The following is a 20,177-nucleotide window of genomic DNA, read 5'->3' as shown; positions in this document are numbered from 1 at the left end:
TGAGGACAACACTAGCTGGGGAGGGGAGGAGGGGAGAGAAGGAGGGGACTGGAGGAGAGATGGAGGGGGGGGGAGTAGGAGGAGGGGGGAGAGAAGGAGGGGCTTGGTTGAGAGGAGGGGGAGGGGGGAGAGAAGGAGGGGACTGGGGAGAGAAGGAGGGGAGTAGGAGGAGAGGGAGGTGAGGAGGAGGGGAGAGGAGAGAAGGGGGGGGGGAGTAGGAGGAGGAGGGGGAGTGGAGGAGGGGCTGTAGGGGTTCGAGGCTGTACTGAAGGGACATAATGCTTAATGATGAGATTATTTTCAACAAGTAAATTGAGAAATAGAACGCGTCAGTGTTTTTAATGGGTAAAATACACTTTCCAGGAGGTTCTAAAACAGATAGTTGATGTTAAGCTCAATAAAAAAAGAGAGAAAGTAAATGGCAAGATACTTTGGGGAGACACCATTCTTTTTTCAAAATCTTGTTTATTAAATTTAGAAAACACAATTTTGTTAACGGTTTCATAGCAATAGCAGGAAAGAACTGAAACTGAAAGAGGGAGGGGGGGGTGGGCCGACCCCTGAGTTTAAAACTCTCTCTGTGTGGAGCTCAGCTGCCCCTATCCTGCTGCGCTGGGTGTCAACTGGCCCTAACCTGGCAGACTAAAACAGAGTCAGTATGGTAACCAACAGCATGGTTTTTACCCACTAAAACGTCTAAAGAAAAAGGATGTAATAAAACTTCAAAGACATCAGGTAGAAAAGTTGAATTGCAAAGTCACTCTTCAAGTCAAGGTATTTCCTGCCAAAATATACCGAATATGTAACATTAACATGTAATTAGGTTGCCAAACCATATCGGTATGTAGATTTCATCACTAGGGAGGGGGGGTTCTGCACAGCTTTGGGGGAGGAAGGGGTGTATCGGGATGTAGATTTCATCACTAGGGAGGAAGGGGTGTATCGGGATGCAGTACAGATGTAGTCCAAAGAAGAAGTGCAAACAATGTCTATAGGGTGTTGGGGGTTGTGGGGGTGTGAGAGGAGCGGGGTGGGCTCCCCCCCCTGTTCTTCAAGGTGCTGAGAGGGGTGACTCTCTGGAGGGGGAGCCCATCAAGTCCTCTGGAGGAAACACGGTCAGTGTGCAGGCTCTGATCCCGCCCAGCGACTCAGGCAGGTCAAACACTTTGTGCCACTCGTCCTTCTCCGGGTCGTACTTCTGCACTATCTCCACCATGCAGCGGTTGTTCCACGAGTAGCCACCCACCACGTAGATCTTGTTCTCGAACACGGCCACACCCACGTCGCTCTGGCCCCGCAGCATGGCGGCGATGGGCGTCCACAGGTCCAGGGCCGGGGAGTAGTACTCACAGCTTAACACGTCATCGTAGTCGCTGGTGCCCCGGAAGTGATTCCCCCCAATGACGTAGAGGCGGTCGCCCACCGTGCACATACAGTGCAGGCCACGCACCGTGGTCATGGGCGCTTTCTGAGTCCATTTGTCTGCATCTGGGTCAAAGCACATCAGCTCTTTCTGAAATGTGTCGTGAGTGATTCCCCCTGCAACACAGAACAAAACCATATTAAATAAGACCCATGACATTGATTTCCTGGGGTTGAAAACCACCCTGGGGTCTAATCAAAAACATTTAATAGCCTGAGCCAATTGAACTGGACCTAATAGTAACTCTATCCTGGCCTCAACCTAGATCTACATTCAGCTCTGCCACGTTGTGTTGCCACGTTGTGTTGCCACGTTGTGTTGCCACGTTGTGTTGCCACGTTGTGTTGCCACGTTGTGTTGCCACGTTGTTGGGCCTTGAGCAGCTCCTGTCCTGTCAGTCACATGGCCAGACCACAGCACCGTGACTGGCCTTGCAGAGCATGTAATCCAGAACCCCCAGTTCACTTTACTCCACACAACCTCCTCAGAAACACACGGCTGCTCTTCCCAGCAACACACACACAATTAGCCCAATGCTTAGCACCACTAACACACACTACACACATTTTCTCAGCCACATACCTGCAATAAAATATGACAAATAAAATAAATCAGAAATTCATAACACTATAACACAGTGCATGTGTACCAAGGTTATTAATAGTTGTTTTAATTTCTATTAGTTTATTTAAAATTCTGTTATTTAGTTAGTTAGTGTGTTACTTTTCAGATTTGATTTACGAGTTTTTATTTAGTTTGATAGAAAGACGGCATGATCATATGATTTAGTTTCAGTTGTATTGTTGGGGACAGAGAGTAGTCTATGCGTGAGAGGCTAGGAGCCATTTATGTGGGGTAGGTCTAGTTAGTTTTTTTAGGATGTCACTTCGTGCCACTAGGGGTCAGTAATAAGGAACGTCATAGGTTTAAATTATGACTCAAACTAAACCTATTTTAGGCCGCGTTCCAGAGCATAGACATTGTGGACAGATCTTTCAACACCTGGATAGGTACTTTAAGTATCAGATGACCACATCATATGTTACAGCAATCAGTCAGTCGATGACACCATTGTATTGTCCCCTCTGCGGAGACAATACGCAGACCAGAGTTGACCCGCCCCGATCAGAAATGAGGGGGTGTCTCGCTTTCTCTGTCTTTGCCCTGGATTTCTTCCCTGTTGTTAGCTAGTGATAGCAAATGGTCTATTATTTTGAAAAGATGTTCAAGTAACCGCTATAACAATTAAAATACATGTCCTCATAGATGGAAGGCAGGTGGGAGGAGACGAGATCAATTGGGACCATTCTAGCCAATGAGAGAGCAAATACGTGTGTGAACAACAGGCAGAACTAAGTTGTTTTTCTCAAAGTTACAGAATGTCATATGAATTCACTTATATCATTACATTTGTAACAACCTAAACATTACTCGATTTGATCAAATAAGCCAAACGTAATTTGACACACTCATAGATCTCCATGCGAAAAGGTCTGCTTAGCTCACGGGGCGAGGGGACTGATTTTGGGCGGAGGTAATCCTCTCGTGTCACCTCTCCTCTCTGGTGATATCTAGCAATAGTGATGCACAAGCTAATCTTATTTGAAACATTTACTCACCAGAATCAAAAGCTTGAAAACACATTTTAAAAACTGAACATAATTGATGTTTACTTTATTTTTGCAGCCAAAGATAATAGTTCCAGTATAGTTTTTAAACTGTTTTTCTAAATGATTTTATCTTACAGAAACGTTATTTTAGTTTACTATAATAACCTTGGCATGTGCACATAGGCACTGTAGTGGTGGAAACAAAGGAATAGAAGGGACACACAAAACTGAGGAAAAGGGAGGAGGAAAAAAACAAAACAGGACATGTCTATAGGGAAGGCTGAAAATAAAGAGGAACACAATCCCAGCATGCAACTGGGTGAGAGCCAGGCAGGCATCCCTTCCTCCCTGTGCTGTGTAGAGTGGCTGGGAGCATACCCAGTGAGGTGAGGATCTGCAGTGCATGCTGAATGGCGCCCCAATCCATCCACTGCTGCCCAATGATCTCTCTCACTTTCTTTACCTCTTTCTTTGTCTCCCACTCTCCCTCCCATACTCAATCTATACAGACCAATTTTTAGTCAGTGGCCCTGACTGATCAGAAGTCTAACACCAGCCTCCTCCTCGATCATTAGAGCAAACACTTAGATGCCAGAGTTCAATCCATTCTCGTTATTCAAGTGTGTGTGTGTGTGAGTGAGCATCATTAAAATCATCTCTGAGACAAGAAAGACACATCAAACCCACTAATAGAACAGCAGCTTGATACAGGCTGTGGTTCTTTTGTACAGTGGGGCAAAAAGTATTTAGTCAGCCACCAATTGTGCAAGTTCTCCCACTTAAAAAGACGAGAGGCCTGTAATTTTCATCATAGGTACACTTCAACTATGACAGACAAAATGAAGGGGAAAAAAATCCAGAAAATCACATTGTAGGATTTTTAATGAATTTATTTGCAAATTATGGTGGAAAATAAGTATTTGGTCACCTACAAACAAGCAAGATTTCTGGCTCTCACAGACCTGTAACTTCTTCTTTAAGAGGCTCCTCTGTCCTCCACTCGTTACCTGTATTAATGGCACCTGTTTGAACTTGTTATCAGTATAAAAGACACCTGTCCACAACCTCAAACAGTCACACTCCAAACTCCACTATGGCCAAGACCAAAGAGCTGTCAAAGGACACCAGAAACAAAATTGTAGACCTGCACCAGGCTGGGAAGACTGAATCTGCAATAGGTAAGCAGCTTGGTTTGAAGAAATCAACTGTGGGAGCAATTATTAGGAAATGGAAGACATACAAGACCACTGATAATCTCCCTCGATCTGGGGCTCCACGCAAGATCTCACCCCGTGGGGTCAAAATGATCACAAGAATGGTGAGCAAAAATCCCAGAACCACACGGGGGGACCTAGTGAATGACCTGCAGAGTGCTGGGACCAAAGTAACAAAGCCTACCATCGGTAACACACTACGCCGCCAGGGACTCAAATCCTGCAGTGCCAGACGTGTCCCCCTGCTTAAGCCAGTACATGTCCAGGCCCGTCTGAAGTTTGCTAGAGAGCATTTGGATGATCCAGAAGAAGATTGGGAGAATGTCATATGGTCAGATGAAACCAAAATATAACTTTTTGGTAAAAACTCAACTCGTCGTGTTTGGAGGACAAAGAATGCTGAGTTGCATCCAAAGAACACCATACCTACTGTGAAGCATGGGGGTGGAAACATCATGCTTTAGGGCTGTTTTTCTGCAAAGGGACCAGGACGACTGATCCGTGTAAAGGAAAGAATGAATGGGGCCATGTATCGTGAGATTTTGAGTGAAAACCTCCTTCCATCAGCAAGGGCATTGAAGATGAAACGTGGCTGGGTCTTTCAGCATGACAATGATCCCAAACACACTGCCCGGGCAACGAAGGAGTGGCTTCGTAAGAAGCATTTCAAGGTCCTGACGAGACCTGGAGACTGGTTAGGCCACAACCCCATAGAAAATCTTTGGAGGGAGTTGAAAGTCCGTGTTGCCCAGCAACAGCCCTAAAACATCACTGCTCTAGAGGAGATCTGCATGGAGGAATGAGCCAAAATACCAGCAACAGTGTGTGAAAACCTTGTGAAGACTTACAGAAATGTTTGACCTCTGTCATTGCCAACAAAGGGTATATAACAAAGTATTGAGATAAACTTTTGTTATTGACCAAATACTTATTTTCCACCACAATTTGCAAATAAATATAATTTAAAAGAATCCTACAATGTGATTTTCTGGATATTTTTCCCCATTTTGTCTGTCATAGTTGAAGTGTACCTATGATGATAATTACAGGCCTCTCATCTTTTTAAGTGGGAGAACTTGCACAATTGGTGGCTAACTAAATACTTTTTTGCCCCATTGTATGTTGAGCAGCAGCTCACTGCCCAAGGTAAGTAGCATCTTACACAAACTGATGTAACTGGCCAACAACCTTCAGGGCTTCTAATGGCTGAAGGATAGCTCTATTATAGATATATTGTTTTACAGAAAATGTGGAGAGGATAGATTTTGTTTCCAAAAAATTTACAAAAGAATCTCAGAGACTCAATGTTCAGCTTTTTGTTTAAAACTAAGCATCATAGCGGCTCACTACAGATCCAGGTTCAATATCGGGCTGTGTCGCAGCCGGCTGCGACCGGGAGACCCATGAGGCACACAACTGGCCCAGCATCGTCCGGGTTAGGGGAGGGTGTGGCCGGCCGACCGGGAAGTCCTTGTCCCATCGCGCTCTATTGACTCCTGTGGTGGGCCGGGCGTATGCACACTGACATGGTCGCCAGTTGTACAGTGTTTCCGACACATTTGTGTCGCTGGCTTCCGGGTTAAGCGAGCAGTGTCTCAAGAAGCAGTACGGCTTGGCAGGCCGTGTTTGGAGGGCACATGGCTCTCGACCTTCGCATCTCCAGAGTTTCTTACGGCAGTTGCAGCGATGGGACAAGACTAACTACAAGTGGTGTAAAAGTACTTAAGTAAAAATACTTGAAAGTACTAAAGTTGTTTTTTGGGGTATCTGTACTTAACAATTTATATTTTTACTAACTTTTATTTGACTACATTCCTAAACAAACAATGTACTTTTTATACATACATTTTTATTCCAAACATTTTCCCTGTCACCAAAAAGTACTTGTTACATTTTGACAGGAAAATTGTCCAAATCACAGACTTATCAAGAGAACATCCCTGGTCATCAGGAAAGTTTACATACACTTCGGTTGGAGTCATTAAAATTAGTTTTTCCAACAATACCAAATTTCTTGTTAACAAACTACAGTTTGGCAAGTCGGTTAGGACATCGACTTAATGCATGACAAGTTATTTTTCCAACAATTGTTTACAGACAGATTTTCACTGTATCACAATTCCAGTGAGTCAGAAGTTTACATACACTAAGTTGACTGTGCCTTTAAACAGCTTGGAAAATTCCAGAAAATGATGCCATGGCATTAGAAGTTTCTGATAGGATAATTGACATATTTTGAGTCAATTGGAGGTGTTACCTGTGGGTGTATTTCAAGGCCTATCTTCAAACTCAGTCCCTCTTTGAATGACATCATGGGAAAATCGAAAGAAATAAAACGAGTCATATATCGACATAACCTGAAAGGCCGCTCAGCAAGGAAGAAGCCACTCCTCTAAAACCGCCATAAAAAAGCCAGACTACGGTTTGCAACTGCACATGGGGACAAAGATTGTACTTTTTTGAGAAATGTCCTCTCGTCTGATGAAACAATAATATAACTGACCATCATTATGTTTGGAGGAAAAAGGGGGAGGCTTACAAGCTGAAGAACACCATCCCAACCGTGAAGCACGAGGGTGGCAGCATCGTGTTGTGGTAGTGCTTTTGCTGCATCAGGGACTGGTGGCTCTACTTCACAAAATAGATGGCATCACGAAGAAGGTAAATTATGTGGATATATTGAAGCAACATCAAGACATCAGTCTGGAAGTTAAAGCTTGGTCGCAAATGGGTCTTCCAAATGGACAATGACCCCAAGCATACTTCCAAAGTTGTGGCAAAATGGCTTAAGGACAACAAAGTCAAGGTATTGGTACATCACAAAGCCCTGACCTCAATCCCATAGAAAATGTGTGGGCAGAACTGAAAAAGTGTGTGCGAGCAAGGAGGCCTACAAACCTGACTCAGTTACACCAGCTCTGTCAGGAGGAATGGGCCAAAATTCACACATCTTATTGTGGGAAGCTTGTGGAAGGCTACCCAAAACAAGTTAAACAATTTAAAGGCAATGCTACCAAATACTAATTGAGTGTATGTAAAGTTCTGACCTACTGGGAATGTGATGAAAGAAATAAAAGCTGAAAGAAATAATTCTCTCTACTATTATTCTGACATTTCACATTATTAAAATAAAGTGGTGATCCTAACTGACTTAAAACAGGGAATATTTACTAGGATTAAATGTCAGGAATTGTGAAAAACTGAGTTTAAATGTATTTGGCTAAGGTGTATGTAAACTTCCGACTTCAACTGTATGTCTGAGTAACAACCAATTAGATATCAAAAAATTGGGGAGAAAAGGGGGTAAAGGGTACCTTTTTTTTAACCATGAGCATTTATTATTACTATTAATTACAGCCTTTGATTAAGGAATGTGTATCATCAGTTTAAAGATGATTGGAGCTTTCATTTAAAACAAAGGCAAAAGCTTTTGCATAGAAAACAACTGAGCTCATTGATCGAGGTGCCCTCTTAATAGCTCACAATGATTGCCATTTTCCTGGCACATTTATCTAATTATTCGTGGAGATAAAATTGTGCCGGTGCTTTGACACGTCGTAAAAATGTATGACCTGCTTGGAGGAAGCACAGTGCTGGCACAAATGAGACCCAAAGAATCGAGGCGGGGAACACAGAGGAGACACACAAAACCATGGGGTCAGCAAGTTCCAAAAATACCCAATGATGATAAATAGACAGGATGGCCGGCAGCTTCAGGAGGCAGTTGGTTTAAGCCAGAGAGATATACTGTAGAGCAGCTAAAATGGAAATAGTATACAATCCTATTCAAATAAATCCTTCTTTACAGATCAAAACACAGACCAAGAGGAAAATAAAATGCATTTCTTGGGATCATAATATTTAGATTTTTTAATTTAAATAAGTGAATCAGTGGTCACTGTACTCCAGACTGAAGTAAAGGTGCCACGTCCCCCGTGGTTTCCAGTAGCGTTGTGTTGTGTGACAGTAGTGGTAATGTGAAGCCGTGCTGGCTACGGTTCTGAGCCCCACCCTGAGAGCGAGAGCAGAGCAATGATGACCTGCGGCTTGACTCAGCGTGTCAGCTCCATTCACCTGACAGGATGTCTTTAGACAGCACGCCAGCACAGCCACCGCCCAGCACCTTATCTGGACCGACAGCGAAACACAGCCTGCACCCCCATGTGAGTCACCTTGGACAGTGAGGTCATGACCCCTGAGATACGGGGTGCGCTGCCGGACAGAGACACAGGCAAAAAAAAGACTACCATCACTAGCGAGAGGTTATAACATGCAGGCTGCCAGAAAATCTCATCCGTGCATGTTGCCAGTGACCTTGAAAGAATGAAGCCTGCCTCTGTGCTTGATGGGAGCCTGTTTAATCATTAAGTTCTACAGTACAGACATCTATCTGGGAAGGTGGAGATATTTAGGCCTAACCATTGCTCAGTTCCTCCAGGCAGACTACTGTAACTATAGTGAGGTACATGTGCAGTGAGATCAGGATGACACTAAGAGATGCTCACAGGGAGGGAAGTTGACTTTCTGGTGTATTAATAGTTCAAACACCATTACCCCTCCCATTTCCTCTCAGTAAAGGAACCCAGAGGTGCCAGTCGGACCATAGCCAAACAGAGACAGAAAAACAGGGTTTACCCTTTGTGCACGTATTGTTTTTTTGCCCTAGCACTACACAGCTGATTCAAATCATCGAAGCTTGACAATGAGTTGGTTTATTTGAATCAGCGGTGTAGTGCTAGGGCAAAGACCAAAACATGATCCCCTGACATGGAGGATGAGGCAGTAACCCCCTCGGCTGGGAAGCTAAAATGCTCATGTTAGAGCCACCAAGCCCATGTTGTTATTTAATGGAGGCTCAGGCTGGGGCAGAGCAGGTGAGGTGCCACTGGGTGAGGGAGGGTTATGGTGTTCGGGGTAGGTGGCTGGGTTACGCTTATATGAACACTTGTGCCCAGAGGCCAAGGGAGATGAACATAACCTTGCATGTGTGTTGTGGCTCTATGGTTCTGCACCTCCTACACAGTCATCAACCTGTCCCTCCCATTTCTCTCACTCATCTATCCTTCCCTCTCTTTTGCCCTGTACAGCATCACTTTGTGTTAGTCGCACATTGGGAAACTGGGGCTCATCTCTCCTTAAGGCAGGATTTGATTTCAATCCTATGAAGTAAACAAGCACAGGGCTGACTCCAACAGAGAGACAGGGGATTTAGTAGCACCAAAGTCAGACAACTACACAATCATTACTTCCAATCATCTTTAGAATATCCTCCCAAAAACATCACAGAGAACTGGACCCCAGCAATGTGATGTGTAAGGGAGGGGGTGAGGTCTGCAGGATGCCACTGTATGACCTTCTAATGAAGGATGCTTTACTGACAACACAGTAGGGGGATATATCCAATCCATTCAGATGTCTGTTTTTCTGTGATAAATCAAGGTTTTTGTTACCTTTTAAGTCCATTTGTCCTCATGTTGTCTTTTTGGTCTCGTCTCCTGTGCTGTGTACACCTTCAATTCTCACATACACACACAAAGCCCCTCCCCCTGCCTCTCACACCAACACAGCTGAGAGATCACATCTTCCTCTCTGACAAGTGGCCTCAACTCGCTATTTAAATTTGAGGTTTGGTCAAACAGAATGGGTCATATCGACACTGAAACACAGAGATATTATTTTATTGTAAAAGAGAAGTTACCTTTTCTAACTCTACACTTTTAGTGTCTCAACTACTCAATTCCACACAGAACAGACACTACTAAAACGGGAGTATGAATGAACATTGATTATGGAAAATGAATGCTCAGTTTGTGGTGTGCCGCATTGGGGTACCACGTAGGGCTGTGGCGGTCATGAAGTTGTCAGGAAAATAACTGTCTCGCGGTAATTGACCATTAAATAACAAACATGTTTACAATCTCCTGGCTTCCACACATAGCCTACAAACCACTGATGCTGACCTTTGGAACATCTACATTTTAAAAAGTCAAATAAATCCATTTAATAAAGCCTACACCGTCACAATAAATCCATAATTTATTTTAGACAGGTCTAAAGCAACATGATATGAAGAAAATGCAGTCTACTCCAGAAGAACAGAATAGCATACTCTGAGTTGTCCTTATGTTAGGTCCTGATGTGGCTATGCCATATGGCTGTGGGCTACACTAGTTCATTTAGCAGACAAGATTTGCTTAGAATTCTGTCGCATTATTTTATAGTATGAAGAACACAATTGAACATAGCTGAATAAAATAGAAACAATATTTTCTCCAAACGATTTCTGAGGGAGTGTGGGCATGCTGATATTCTTGCAAAGGCTGCACACACTTCATCAGTCTCTCAATCACAATTTGACAAGCACTTGATAATATTCTCACCAGACCTCGAATTTCCCAGTGGTATGCTCCTTGTGAGGCTGTGATGCCGCCTAAAAAAAATCCATGCCTTTGGCCAAAGTGGACATTTTGCCCTTGGGCTGAATATAATTATAATTCCCTTCTCTCGGCTGCCAATCGCCGTGCATTGAAGCGCCTTTCCCTCACATAGCTCTGTCAGATATCTCAATTCTTATTAGCTAATGACCACAATTGATCGGGTCCTTTTCATAGGCATCTCAGCAAAGTAGTAGGCTTCAAGTGAAGACAGACACGTCGGGAACGCAACGGTGTGCGTCCTTCTTATCCAATTCTGAGACGCATATTGAAGATGTTAGAAAAACTGTCCACATGTACTTTTCATCAGCCAACAAGATAAGTAGGCTAACCAACAGCAAAAGCACTAGCCTATGTCAATCTACTGTCCCCCATAGTACAAAAGTTTACCAAACCCCGGATCTAATAGGACTAACGTACCTGAAATATACATGTAACCGCCGTACACCGTCCCTGCGTGGCCGTAGTGTGGCTCGTTCATTTTGGCGACGTACGTCCACTCGTTTGTCCTGGGGTTGTAGCACTCCACCGTGGCTGCATGGGGGAGAAAGAGAGGAGAAAACAGAGTATTAAAGGGGAAAGTAGTTCAAGGGAGAACTAAGGAGAACAAACATAGCTGCAAATGCAGCCTTGGAGTGTGTCAGTGTGGGAGCTACTGAACCAGGAACCTAAATACAAAGCAGACATCCCCCCACCAACCACCACTCCCCTCCCTAGCCCCTACCCTGCAGTGACTCTAGTCTATACCGAGAGACTAGGGAGTATGCATCTACTCCCCATTACATAATTAGGGCCTACTCTGTACCACTCCACTTGAAGGCTCTTATCATAATTCAGTAGTGTGTATGGTGCCAGACTGGGATGTTCTCTTCACTCCACTCCATCTGGAACCTCTCAATTGTGCAGTGATTTGTCAGGTTAGAAAATGATTTGTCCAATCAAGTTTCCAGACAGAGGGCAAAGCTGATTTCTCAAGCTGGCTGGCACCTGGGCAGAATGGTTAAGGAGTCTCCATATGGCAGTTGGAAGTAGAAAGGATTTTATCAGGAAGTCTAAAGGAGAAGCTGATTTGGAGGGTGATGAGGTTTTAGATACCACCTGACTGTCCAGGTGATCAGGTCAAACACTCAATCCTCCTTTGTCGTAGCCCTGGCTAGGGCTCTGACAGTCATGGACATTTGGATGATCGTTATTGGTCAGGCAAATGAAGAGCAAAATATTTTATTTTATTTAAAGGGGCAGTGGGGTCAAAAATGTGATTTTCATCATATTTCCACACTAGGAGGTTGAAATAACACTCTGAAATTGTGAAAATGATAATGTCCTTTTAGTGCAAGACTTTTTTGTTGTTAAATCTTTGGCAGTACGGCTTGGCTGGGTTGTGTTTCGGATGACGCATGGCTCTCGACCTTCACCTCTCCTGAGTCCGTACGGGAGTTGCAGCGATGGGACAAGACTGTAACTACCAATTGAATATCATGAAATTGGGGAGGGAAAAAAGGGTAAAAAAAAATATTACAAAAATGAAGGTATCCTCCTACTTTGAATGGATAAGTGGGCTACGCCGCTACGAAATACATATAGGGGAAACACTAGTTTAGTTACCTCTCTATAACCACTTAACATCTCCTAAAGCTCTGATTCCAACTTCGTCAAGAGCATCTTTCTTGACCCTCCACTCTCCTTACTGACCTGTACTTTGTGTGCTGAATATAGAAGTAAATAGATCCCAATGGTCAAATCGGCACCGTGTTGGCACATAGGCCACCAGTGTTTCCCAAACTCAGTCCTGGGGACCCCAAGGGGTGCACATTTTGGTTTTTGCCCAAGCACTACACAGCTGATTCAAATAATTACAGCTTAATGATTAGTGCACCCCTTGGGGTCCAGAAGACCGGGTTTGGGAAATAATGGTAGCCAATGTGCCAACATGGTGCTGATTTGACCCTTGGGATCTAATTCCTGGGACCTACCTATAGGGTTTAACCCAGGCCCAGATACAAAGAGCGGTGGCTACAGTTCTGATAGAGCAGTCCCAGTGGACCAAATGGATGGTTTCCAATCCAGAGCATCACTACATCACGTTATCATCATTATCTCACTAAGGCCAGTGTTCACTTCTCCAATATTTCCTGTGAGAACTTGTCAAAGGGGAAGCAGCCAAGGCCTAATTAACATTAACAGTCCATATCATTCGAAGAAGACATATCTTTAGCGAACATTACTGGGAGACTAAAATGGCAGCACCAGGCATTTAGTGATTCATTAGAACCCTACTAAATCTGTTCTCTCTCTATTCTCGATCTACTACTTCCTGCACAGTTCCTAAACAATAACTGATGACTTGTAAGAATGCATTCCGAAACATATTCAAAGCTTAAAAATTAAGTGATCGCCCCAGCTACCAAGTACATTTTCACTTGTCCATAGAGTGCTTGGTGCTTTAAGGTATACATGCAAATGAGTGCTCAAGAGCTTTCTTTTACATGCTGTTATATTTAAAAGAGCTTCCTACAAATGAATTATTCAAACCTCAGAGATAGCTGTGCTGTCATTGTTCCTCACATGTTTGTACTCTTGCTGTCTCAGTGGATTAATATGACAGGCCTTCACATGGACAGTTATGGAGAGAGGCCATAGAGGTATAAACAGGATGGATGTCCTTTAAACCTGAAAATATAACCACATCATCCATCAGAACTTATGTTAACAAATGGTTGTGTGTGTTAGCGTGTGTCACTGTACACACACACATCACCATCCTGTACTCTCAAACCACCCTGACTGAGGGGAGCCTTTAATGTTCTTTAAATCTTTTAAAATAAGCTGACAGAACCTCAGGAACAAATCAAAGTTTCAAAACCCTCCCTCCTCCGCATGGCTACATCAAAAACGATTTATGTTCAAAAGGCTGAACTCTGCGTTTGAAACAAGTGATTGAATGTCTGAGTGCCAGACTGGCTTCCCAAGGATAACAGGCACTAACCAGCCAAGGAGACTGTCCATTCAGAGTGTACTCATGCACGCACGTGTAGGGGGGCCCCCCGAGGACCCATGCCCAATGTGGTAATTACAGCCCAGAGCCCAGAGGAGCAGAGAGGATAGCATGACCTGGCCAGCCTGTCCCCTACAATTACAGGGCTGTATCGAGGTAGTAGGGTGGCACTCTGCAATGAGAGTCTATGTGCTGAGCTGGGCACTGACATCCGATCACAGTATCCTGCAATACTACTTACAAACATTCCACCCTGACCACCACCTCCTTCACCTTGAGGTTTCTGCTGCAGTCGTTCACCGGGTCTGGCTGCAGCTAGCCCCCCCTCATCTCATCCTACACTCTGCCTGGTCCAGGGCTATGCCACAATCACACAGCCACCTGTGCTACACCATCAAGTTGTGACAACTGCTGTGCCTTGTATTTGACCATTTCCTGTGAGATGTCTGGGTATATTTGGAAAGGGACATGTTAAGAATCAGAGCAGGACTAAAAGCAGCGTGATAAACCGACCCTGGTGAATTAAACTAACCCAGCTCTCCGGCTGCGTTGCGGCCGCCCACGGCGTAGAGGTGTCCCTTGAGAGCGCTGAGGTGGAAGAAGGTGCGCTTCTCGTTAAGGCACGCCACCTGCATCCACTTGTTGTAGCGTGGGTCGTACCGGAACACCGTGTCCACCGCAGTCTTGCCTTTGGTGTCGTAGTTGCTCTGGCCTCCCACCACGAAGAGGAAGTTGCCGATGACGGCGATGCCGTGCTGGTAACGGGGGGCGTCCATGGGCGCCAGCGCCTTCCACTCGTGGGCCTTCTCGTCAAACAGACGCAGCTCCTTACTGACCACCAGCTGCTGGCGCAGGACGCCGCCCAGGGTGACCAGGTGGCCGCTGTCTGAGCGGATGGCCGTCCTCTCTGACTGCATGACCGGCTGCATGTAGGGCATCATCTGGTAGTTGCTGGCCTCCAGGAGGAGGTTGACGCAGGTGTTGTCTGTGCGCATAAAGTCCACAGTCTGCACGTGGTTGATGAGCTCCTGGGGGTTCATGAGGGGGAAGCGGATGTTCTTCATGAGCTTGGGGGCGTGGTCCATGCGTCCGTCCTCATAGCGGAGCCAGCGGCATGCAGCCTTGAACAGGTCCAGCTCGCTGCAGTGCTTCAGACTGTTACTGGACAGAACGAAGGCCAGCCGCTCAAAGGGCAGCTTGACAAAGTCCCCCGTGCCCAGCAGCGAGGGGAAGTTCTTGAGGATGAAGTTGTTGACGTATTTGTCTACCTCCGTGAGGTTGTATGTGTTAGCGATGCGCCCCACCTCCACACAGTTATCCAGGGACACCTGCAGCCAAGGAGAGAAGGGAAGCAGTGAGAAGCAACCACTCTCAATCACACACACAAACACTACACAAACACATTTTACACAGTGATTTTACTGCAGACCAAATGTACATATTAAAGTAAGCAGTAGGGCACAGTAGTCAGATATCTTAAACTGCTGAGTATAACCCCCCTGGCTGGTTCTAGAGGGCTGAGCTAGATGGCTGAGCAGGCTGTGTTAGGTTCCTTACCCCAGATATGAGAAAGACCTTGCAGAAGTCTAGCACCGGGAGGATCTGGAGGAAGCTGGCTGCCTCCAGTGTGTCCTGCAGGTTCTCCATGTTGAGAGACAGCTTGGCCGTGTAGATGAAGTCTATGATCTTCTTCAGGCCTATTCGGTTGACACCATGAAGCTTGATACACATCAAATCCTGTTCCTTCATTCCACCTGCGTGATGAGGCGAGAGAGGAGCGTTATACAATGCACCAGTCAGATAAAAACAGAACAGCATCACCTATGAGCTCTACCTTTGACAGTCAAGGCTAACCGAAGAAACAAACGCCACCTCACCGAGCTTTCACACATCTACCATTATGGATGCACGTAAAGGAAATGTATTCACCAAAGCCTGGAGACGGTTGTATAATTCACCCAGAAAGGGCTGTGAGTTGCAGTAAAAAGCATTTGCCCAGCGTCACAGCAGCATACTTCCCCTCCTTACTACAGGCATAAACTGTGACTCACTTCCCTCTTAACACATCTATTTCAGCTCAACAACACTTGTGAACCTCTCAGATAGGCTGCACACTTGTCAAATATCTGTTGAACCTCTTACATGTATTAAGGCTTTCCAATTTTGGCTGTTAAGAAAAGGACATGATATTGCCTAACTTTTGGGGAATAATTCCATCTATCAAAGTTATTTCTATTCACGTCATCAGTGAGGCAGTTGCTAAGCCACAACAAGAAGAAATAAAAGAAAAACCGAAATGCTGAATATCGTTGCTGTTCACAGAAATGCCAAGCATTGTACAATAAAATAAAGCACATTTCTAAACAACCCCAGGCTCATCTCCATGATGAATGCAATATTTGCATTGTCTTGTGAAAAGCCTTATTATTTTGCTAAAAGCACAAGGCAAATCAAAACCTTAACGCCTGGGAAAAGGCCTGATGTCTAATTCAAGGTAAGGTACACTATTTATTAGAGGTCGACCGATTAATTAGGGCCGATTTCAAGTTTTCATACCAATCAGAAATCGGTTTCTTTTTTTACACCTTTATTTAACAGTATTTTTTTTAGCAGTATTTTACATTTAATTGTACCTTTATTTAACTAGGCAAGTCAGTTAAGAACACATTCTTATTTTCAATGACGGCCTAGGAACAGTGGGTTAACTGCCTTGTTCAGGGGCAGAACGACAGATTTTTACCTTGTCAGCTCAGGGATTCAATCTTGCAACTTTACAGTTAACTAGTCCAACGCTCTAACCACCTGCCTTACATTACACTCCACGAGGAGCCTGCCTGTTACGTGAATGCAGTCAGAAGCCAAGGTAAGTTGCTAGCTAGCTAGCATTAAACTTATCTTATAAAAAACAATCAATCATAATCACTAGTTAACTACACATGGTTGATGATATTACTAGTTTATCTAGCGTGTCCTGCACTGCATATAATCAATGCGGTGTGCATTTGCGAAAAAGGACAGTCGGTGCTCCAACGTGTACCTAACCGTAAACATCAATAACTTTCTAAAAAAGTAATACATTTTTAAACATGCATATTTAGTTAATATTGCCTGCTAACATTAATTTATTTTAACTAGGGAAATTGTGTCACTTCTCTTGCAACACAGTCAGGGTATATGCAGCAGTTTGGGCCACCTGGCTCGTTGCGAACTGTGTTAAGAGTATGCCAGGTGCACGGTGTTTCCTCCGACACATTGGTGCGGCTGGCTTCCGGGTTGGATGCGCGCTGTGTTAAGAAGCAGTGCGGGTTGTGTATCGGAGGACGCATGACTTTCAACCTTCGTCTCTCCCGAGCCCGTGCGGGCGTTGTAGCGATGAGACAAGATAGTAGCACTAACAATTGGACACCACGAAATTGGGGAGAAAAAGGGGTAAAAAAAAAAAAAAAAAAAGAGTATTTCTTTCTAACAAAGACAGCCAACTTGGAGTTAATGATGAGTTAATAACAAAAGCGCATTTGCGAAAAAAGCACAATCGTTGCCCGACTGTACCTAACCATAAACATCAATGCCTTTCTTAAAATCAATACACAGAAGTATATATTTCTAAACCTGCATATTTAGCTAAAAGAAATCCAGTTAGCAAGCAATATTAACCAGCTGAAATTGTGTCACTTCTCTTGCGTTCATTGCACGCAGAGTCAGTGTATATGCAACAGTTTGGGCCGCCTGGCTCGTTGCAAAATAATTTTACAGAATTTGACATAATTATGACATAACATTGAAGGTTGTTATGGATGCCACCCGTTAGATAAAATACGGAACGGTTCTGTATTTCACTGAAAGAATAAAAGTTTTGTTTTCGAAATGATAATTTCCGGATTCGACCATATTAATGACCAAAGGCTCGTATTTCTGTGTGTTATTATGTTATAATTTAGTCTATGATTTGATATTTGATAGAGCAGTCTGACTGAGCGGTGGTAGGCAGCAGCAGGCTCGTACGCATTCATACAAACACTTTCATGCGTTTGCCAGCAGCTCTTCGCAATGCTTCAAGCATTGAGCTGTTTATGACTTCAAGCCTATCAACTCCCGAGATTAGGTTGGTGTAACCGATGTGAAATGGCTAGTTAGTTAGCGGGGTGCGGGCTAATAGCGTTTCAATCGGTGACGTCACTCGCTCTGAGACTTGGAGTAGTTGTTCCCCTTGCTCTGCAAGGGCCGCGGCTTTTGTGGAGCGATGGGTAACGATGCTTCGAGGGTGGCTGTTGTCGATGTGTTCCGGGTTCAAGCCCAGGTAGGGGCGAGGAGAGGGACGGAAGCTATACTGTTACACTGGCAATACTGAAGTGCCTATAAGAACATCCAATAGTCAAAGGTATATGAAATACAAATGGTAGAGAGAGAAATAGTCCTATAATTCCTATAATAACTACAACCCAAAACTTCTTACCTGGGAATATTGAAGACTCATGTTAAAAGGAACCACCAGCTTTCATATGATCTCATGTTCTGAGCAAGGAACTTAAACGTTAGCTTTTTTACATGGCACATATTGCACTTTTACTTTCTTCTTCAACACTTTGTTTTTGCATTATTTAAACCAAATTGAACATGTGTCATTATTTGAGGCTAAAATGATTTTATTGATGTATTATATTAAGTTAAAATAAGTGTTCATAAAGTACTGTTGTAAATGTCATTATTACAAATAAAGCTAAAAGAAAATCGGCCGATTAATCGACATCGGCTTTTTTTTTTGGTCCTCCAATAATCGATATCGGCGTTGAAAAAGCATAATCGGTCGACCTCTACATTATATACAGAAGTATGTGGACGCCCCTTCAAATTAGTGGATTTGCTGCCCAGGTTAACTATAAGTGCTGTTAATGTGAAGTGGAAATGTCTGGGAGCAACAACGGCTCAGACACTAAGTGGTAGGCCACACAAGCTCACAGAACGGGACCACCACATGCTGAAGCGCGTAAAAATCGTCTGTCCTCGGTTGCAACACTCACTACTGAGTTCCAAACTGCCTCTGGAAGCAACGTCAGCACAAGAACTGTTCTTCGGAAGCTTTGTGAAATGGGTTTTCATGGCCGAGCAATCTCACACAAGCCTAAGAACACCATGCGCAATGCCAAGCGTCGGCTGGAGTGTTGTAAAACTCGCCGCCATTGAACTCTGGAGCAGTGGGGCGGCAGGGTAGCCTAGTGGTTAGAGCATTGGACTAGTAATCGAAAGGTTGCAAGTTCAAATCCCCGAGCTGACAAGGTACAAAATCTGTCGTTCTGCCCCTGAACAGGCAGTTAACCCACTGTTCCTAGGCCGTCATTGAAAATAAGAATTTGTTCTTAACTGACTTGCCTGGTTAAATAAAGGTCAAATAAAATTAAAATAAAAAGTGGAAACGCGTTCTCTGGAGTGATTAATCACACTTCACCATTTGGCAGTCTGGTGGACAAATCTGGGTTTGGCGGATGCCAGAAGAATGCTACCTGCCGAATGCATAATGCCAACTGTAAAGTTTGGTGGAGGAGGAATAATGGTCTGGGGCTGTTTTTCATGGTTCGGTCTAAGCCCCTTAGATTCAGTGAAGGGAAATCTTAACGCTACTGCATACAATGACATTCTACACAATTCTGTGCTTCCTAATCGCCCAACCGCACTAATGTTCTTGTGGCTGAATGGAAGAATGTTCCCTCAGCAATGTTTCAGCATCTAGTGGAAAGCCTTCCAAGAAGAGTGGAGGCTGTTATAGCAGCAAAGGGGGGACCAACTCCATATTAATGCCCATGATTTTGGAATGAGATGTTCGACGAGCAGTTGCCCACATACTTTTGGTCATGTAGTGTAGCTTGTCAGATTGTAGAGATGACAGGAAGTAAATAGCAGCATCTCAAACCCTGGAGGATTCACGTTGTGCTTAAAGAGAAAGCACTTTGGGAGAAGCCTCTTTCGGGGAGATTGACACGTTAATAATATTTCCATCAACCAGGCAGGAGAAACAAGACAGAGACCAACAACGCCCTTCTGATTCGCCATGGCTGGCACACACACACACACACAGAGACAGACAGACAGACAGGACAGAGACAGACAGGACAGAGACACACACAGAAACAGACAGACAGAGACACACACAGAGACAGACAGAGACAGAGAGACACACAGAGACAGACAGAGACACGCAGACACACACACACAGAGACAGACACACACACACACACAGAGACAGACACACACACACACAGAGACAGACACACACACACAGACAGAGACAGACAGACACACACAGAGACAGACACACACAGAGACAGACACACACACACAGACAGAGACAGACACACAGAGACAGACACACACACACACAGAGACAGACACACACACACAGAGACAGACACACAGAGACAGACACACACACACAGAGACAGACACACACACACAGAGACAGACACACACACACAGAGACACACACACAGAGACAGACACACACACACA

General features: G+C 44.4%; 1 protein-coding gene across 7 annotated transcripts in view; it reads right to left on the bottom strand.

Moving 5' to 3' along the window:
• Window positions 1-445: 445 nt before the first annotated feature.
• Window positions 446-20,177, bottom strand: part of LOC109873992 (kelch-like protein 13) — an 84,381-nt gene continuing 64,649 nt past the window's right edge. For all 7 annotated transcript variants that reach the window (XM_031809235.1, XM_031809236.1, XM_031809232.1 and 4 more), the window contains 4 exons: window positions 15,234-15,430; window positions 14,209-15,004; window positions 11,102-11,215; window positions 446-1,539 (listed from right to left, as the gene is read on the bottom strand). In XM_031809235.1, coding sequence (XP_031665095.1) covers window positions 1,052-1,539; window positions 11,102-11,215; window positions 14,209-15,004; window positions 15,234-15,430 — 1,595 coding nt within the window. In that variant the 3' untranslated portion in view covers window positions 446-1,051. The remainder of the gene's footprint in view (window positions 1,540-11,101; window positions 11,216-14,208; window positions 15,005-15,233; window positions 15,431-20,177) is intronic.

The sequence above is a fragment of the Oncorhynchus kisutch genome, linkage group LG29 (genome assembly GCF_002021735.2).
Source record: "Oncorhynchus kisutch isolate 150728-3 linkage group LG29, Okis_V2, whole genome shotgun sequence".
In the NCBI taxonomy this organism is placed as follows: Eukaryota; Metazoa; Chordata; class Actinopteri; order Salmoniformes; family Salmonidae; genus Oncorhynchus; species Oncorhynchus kisutch.
The sequence above is the reverse complement of the archived record's forward strand: the minus strand, read 5'-3'. Positions and strand labels throughout refer to the sequence as shown.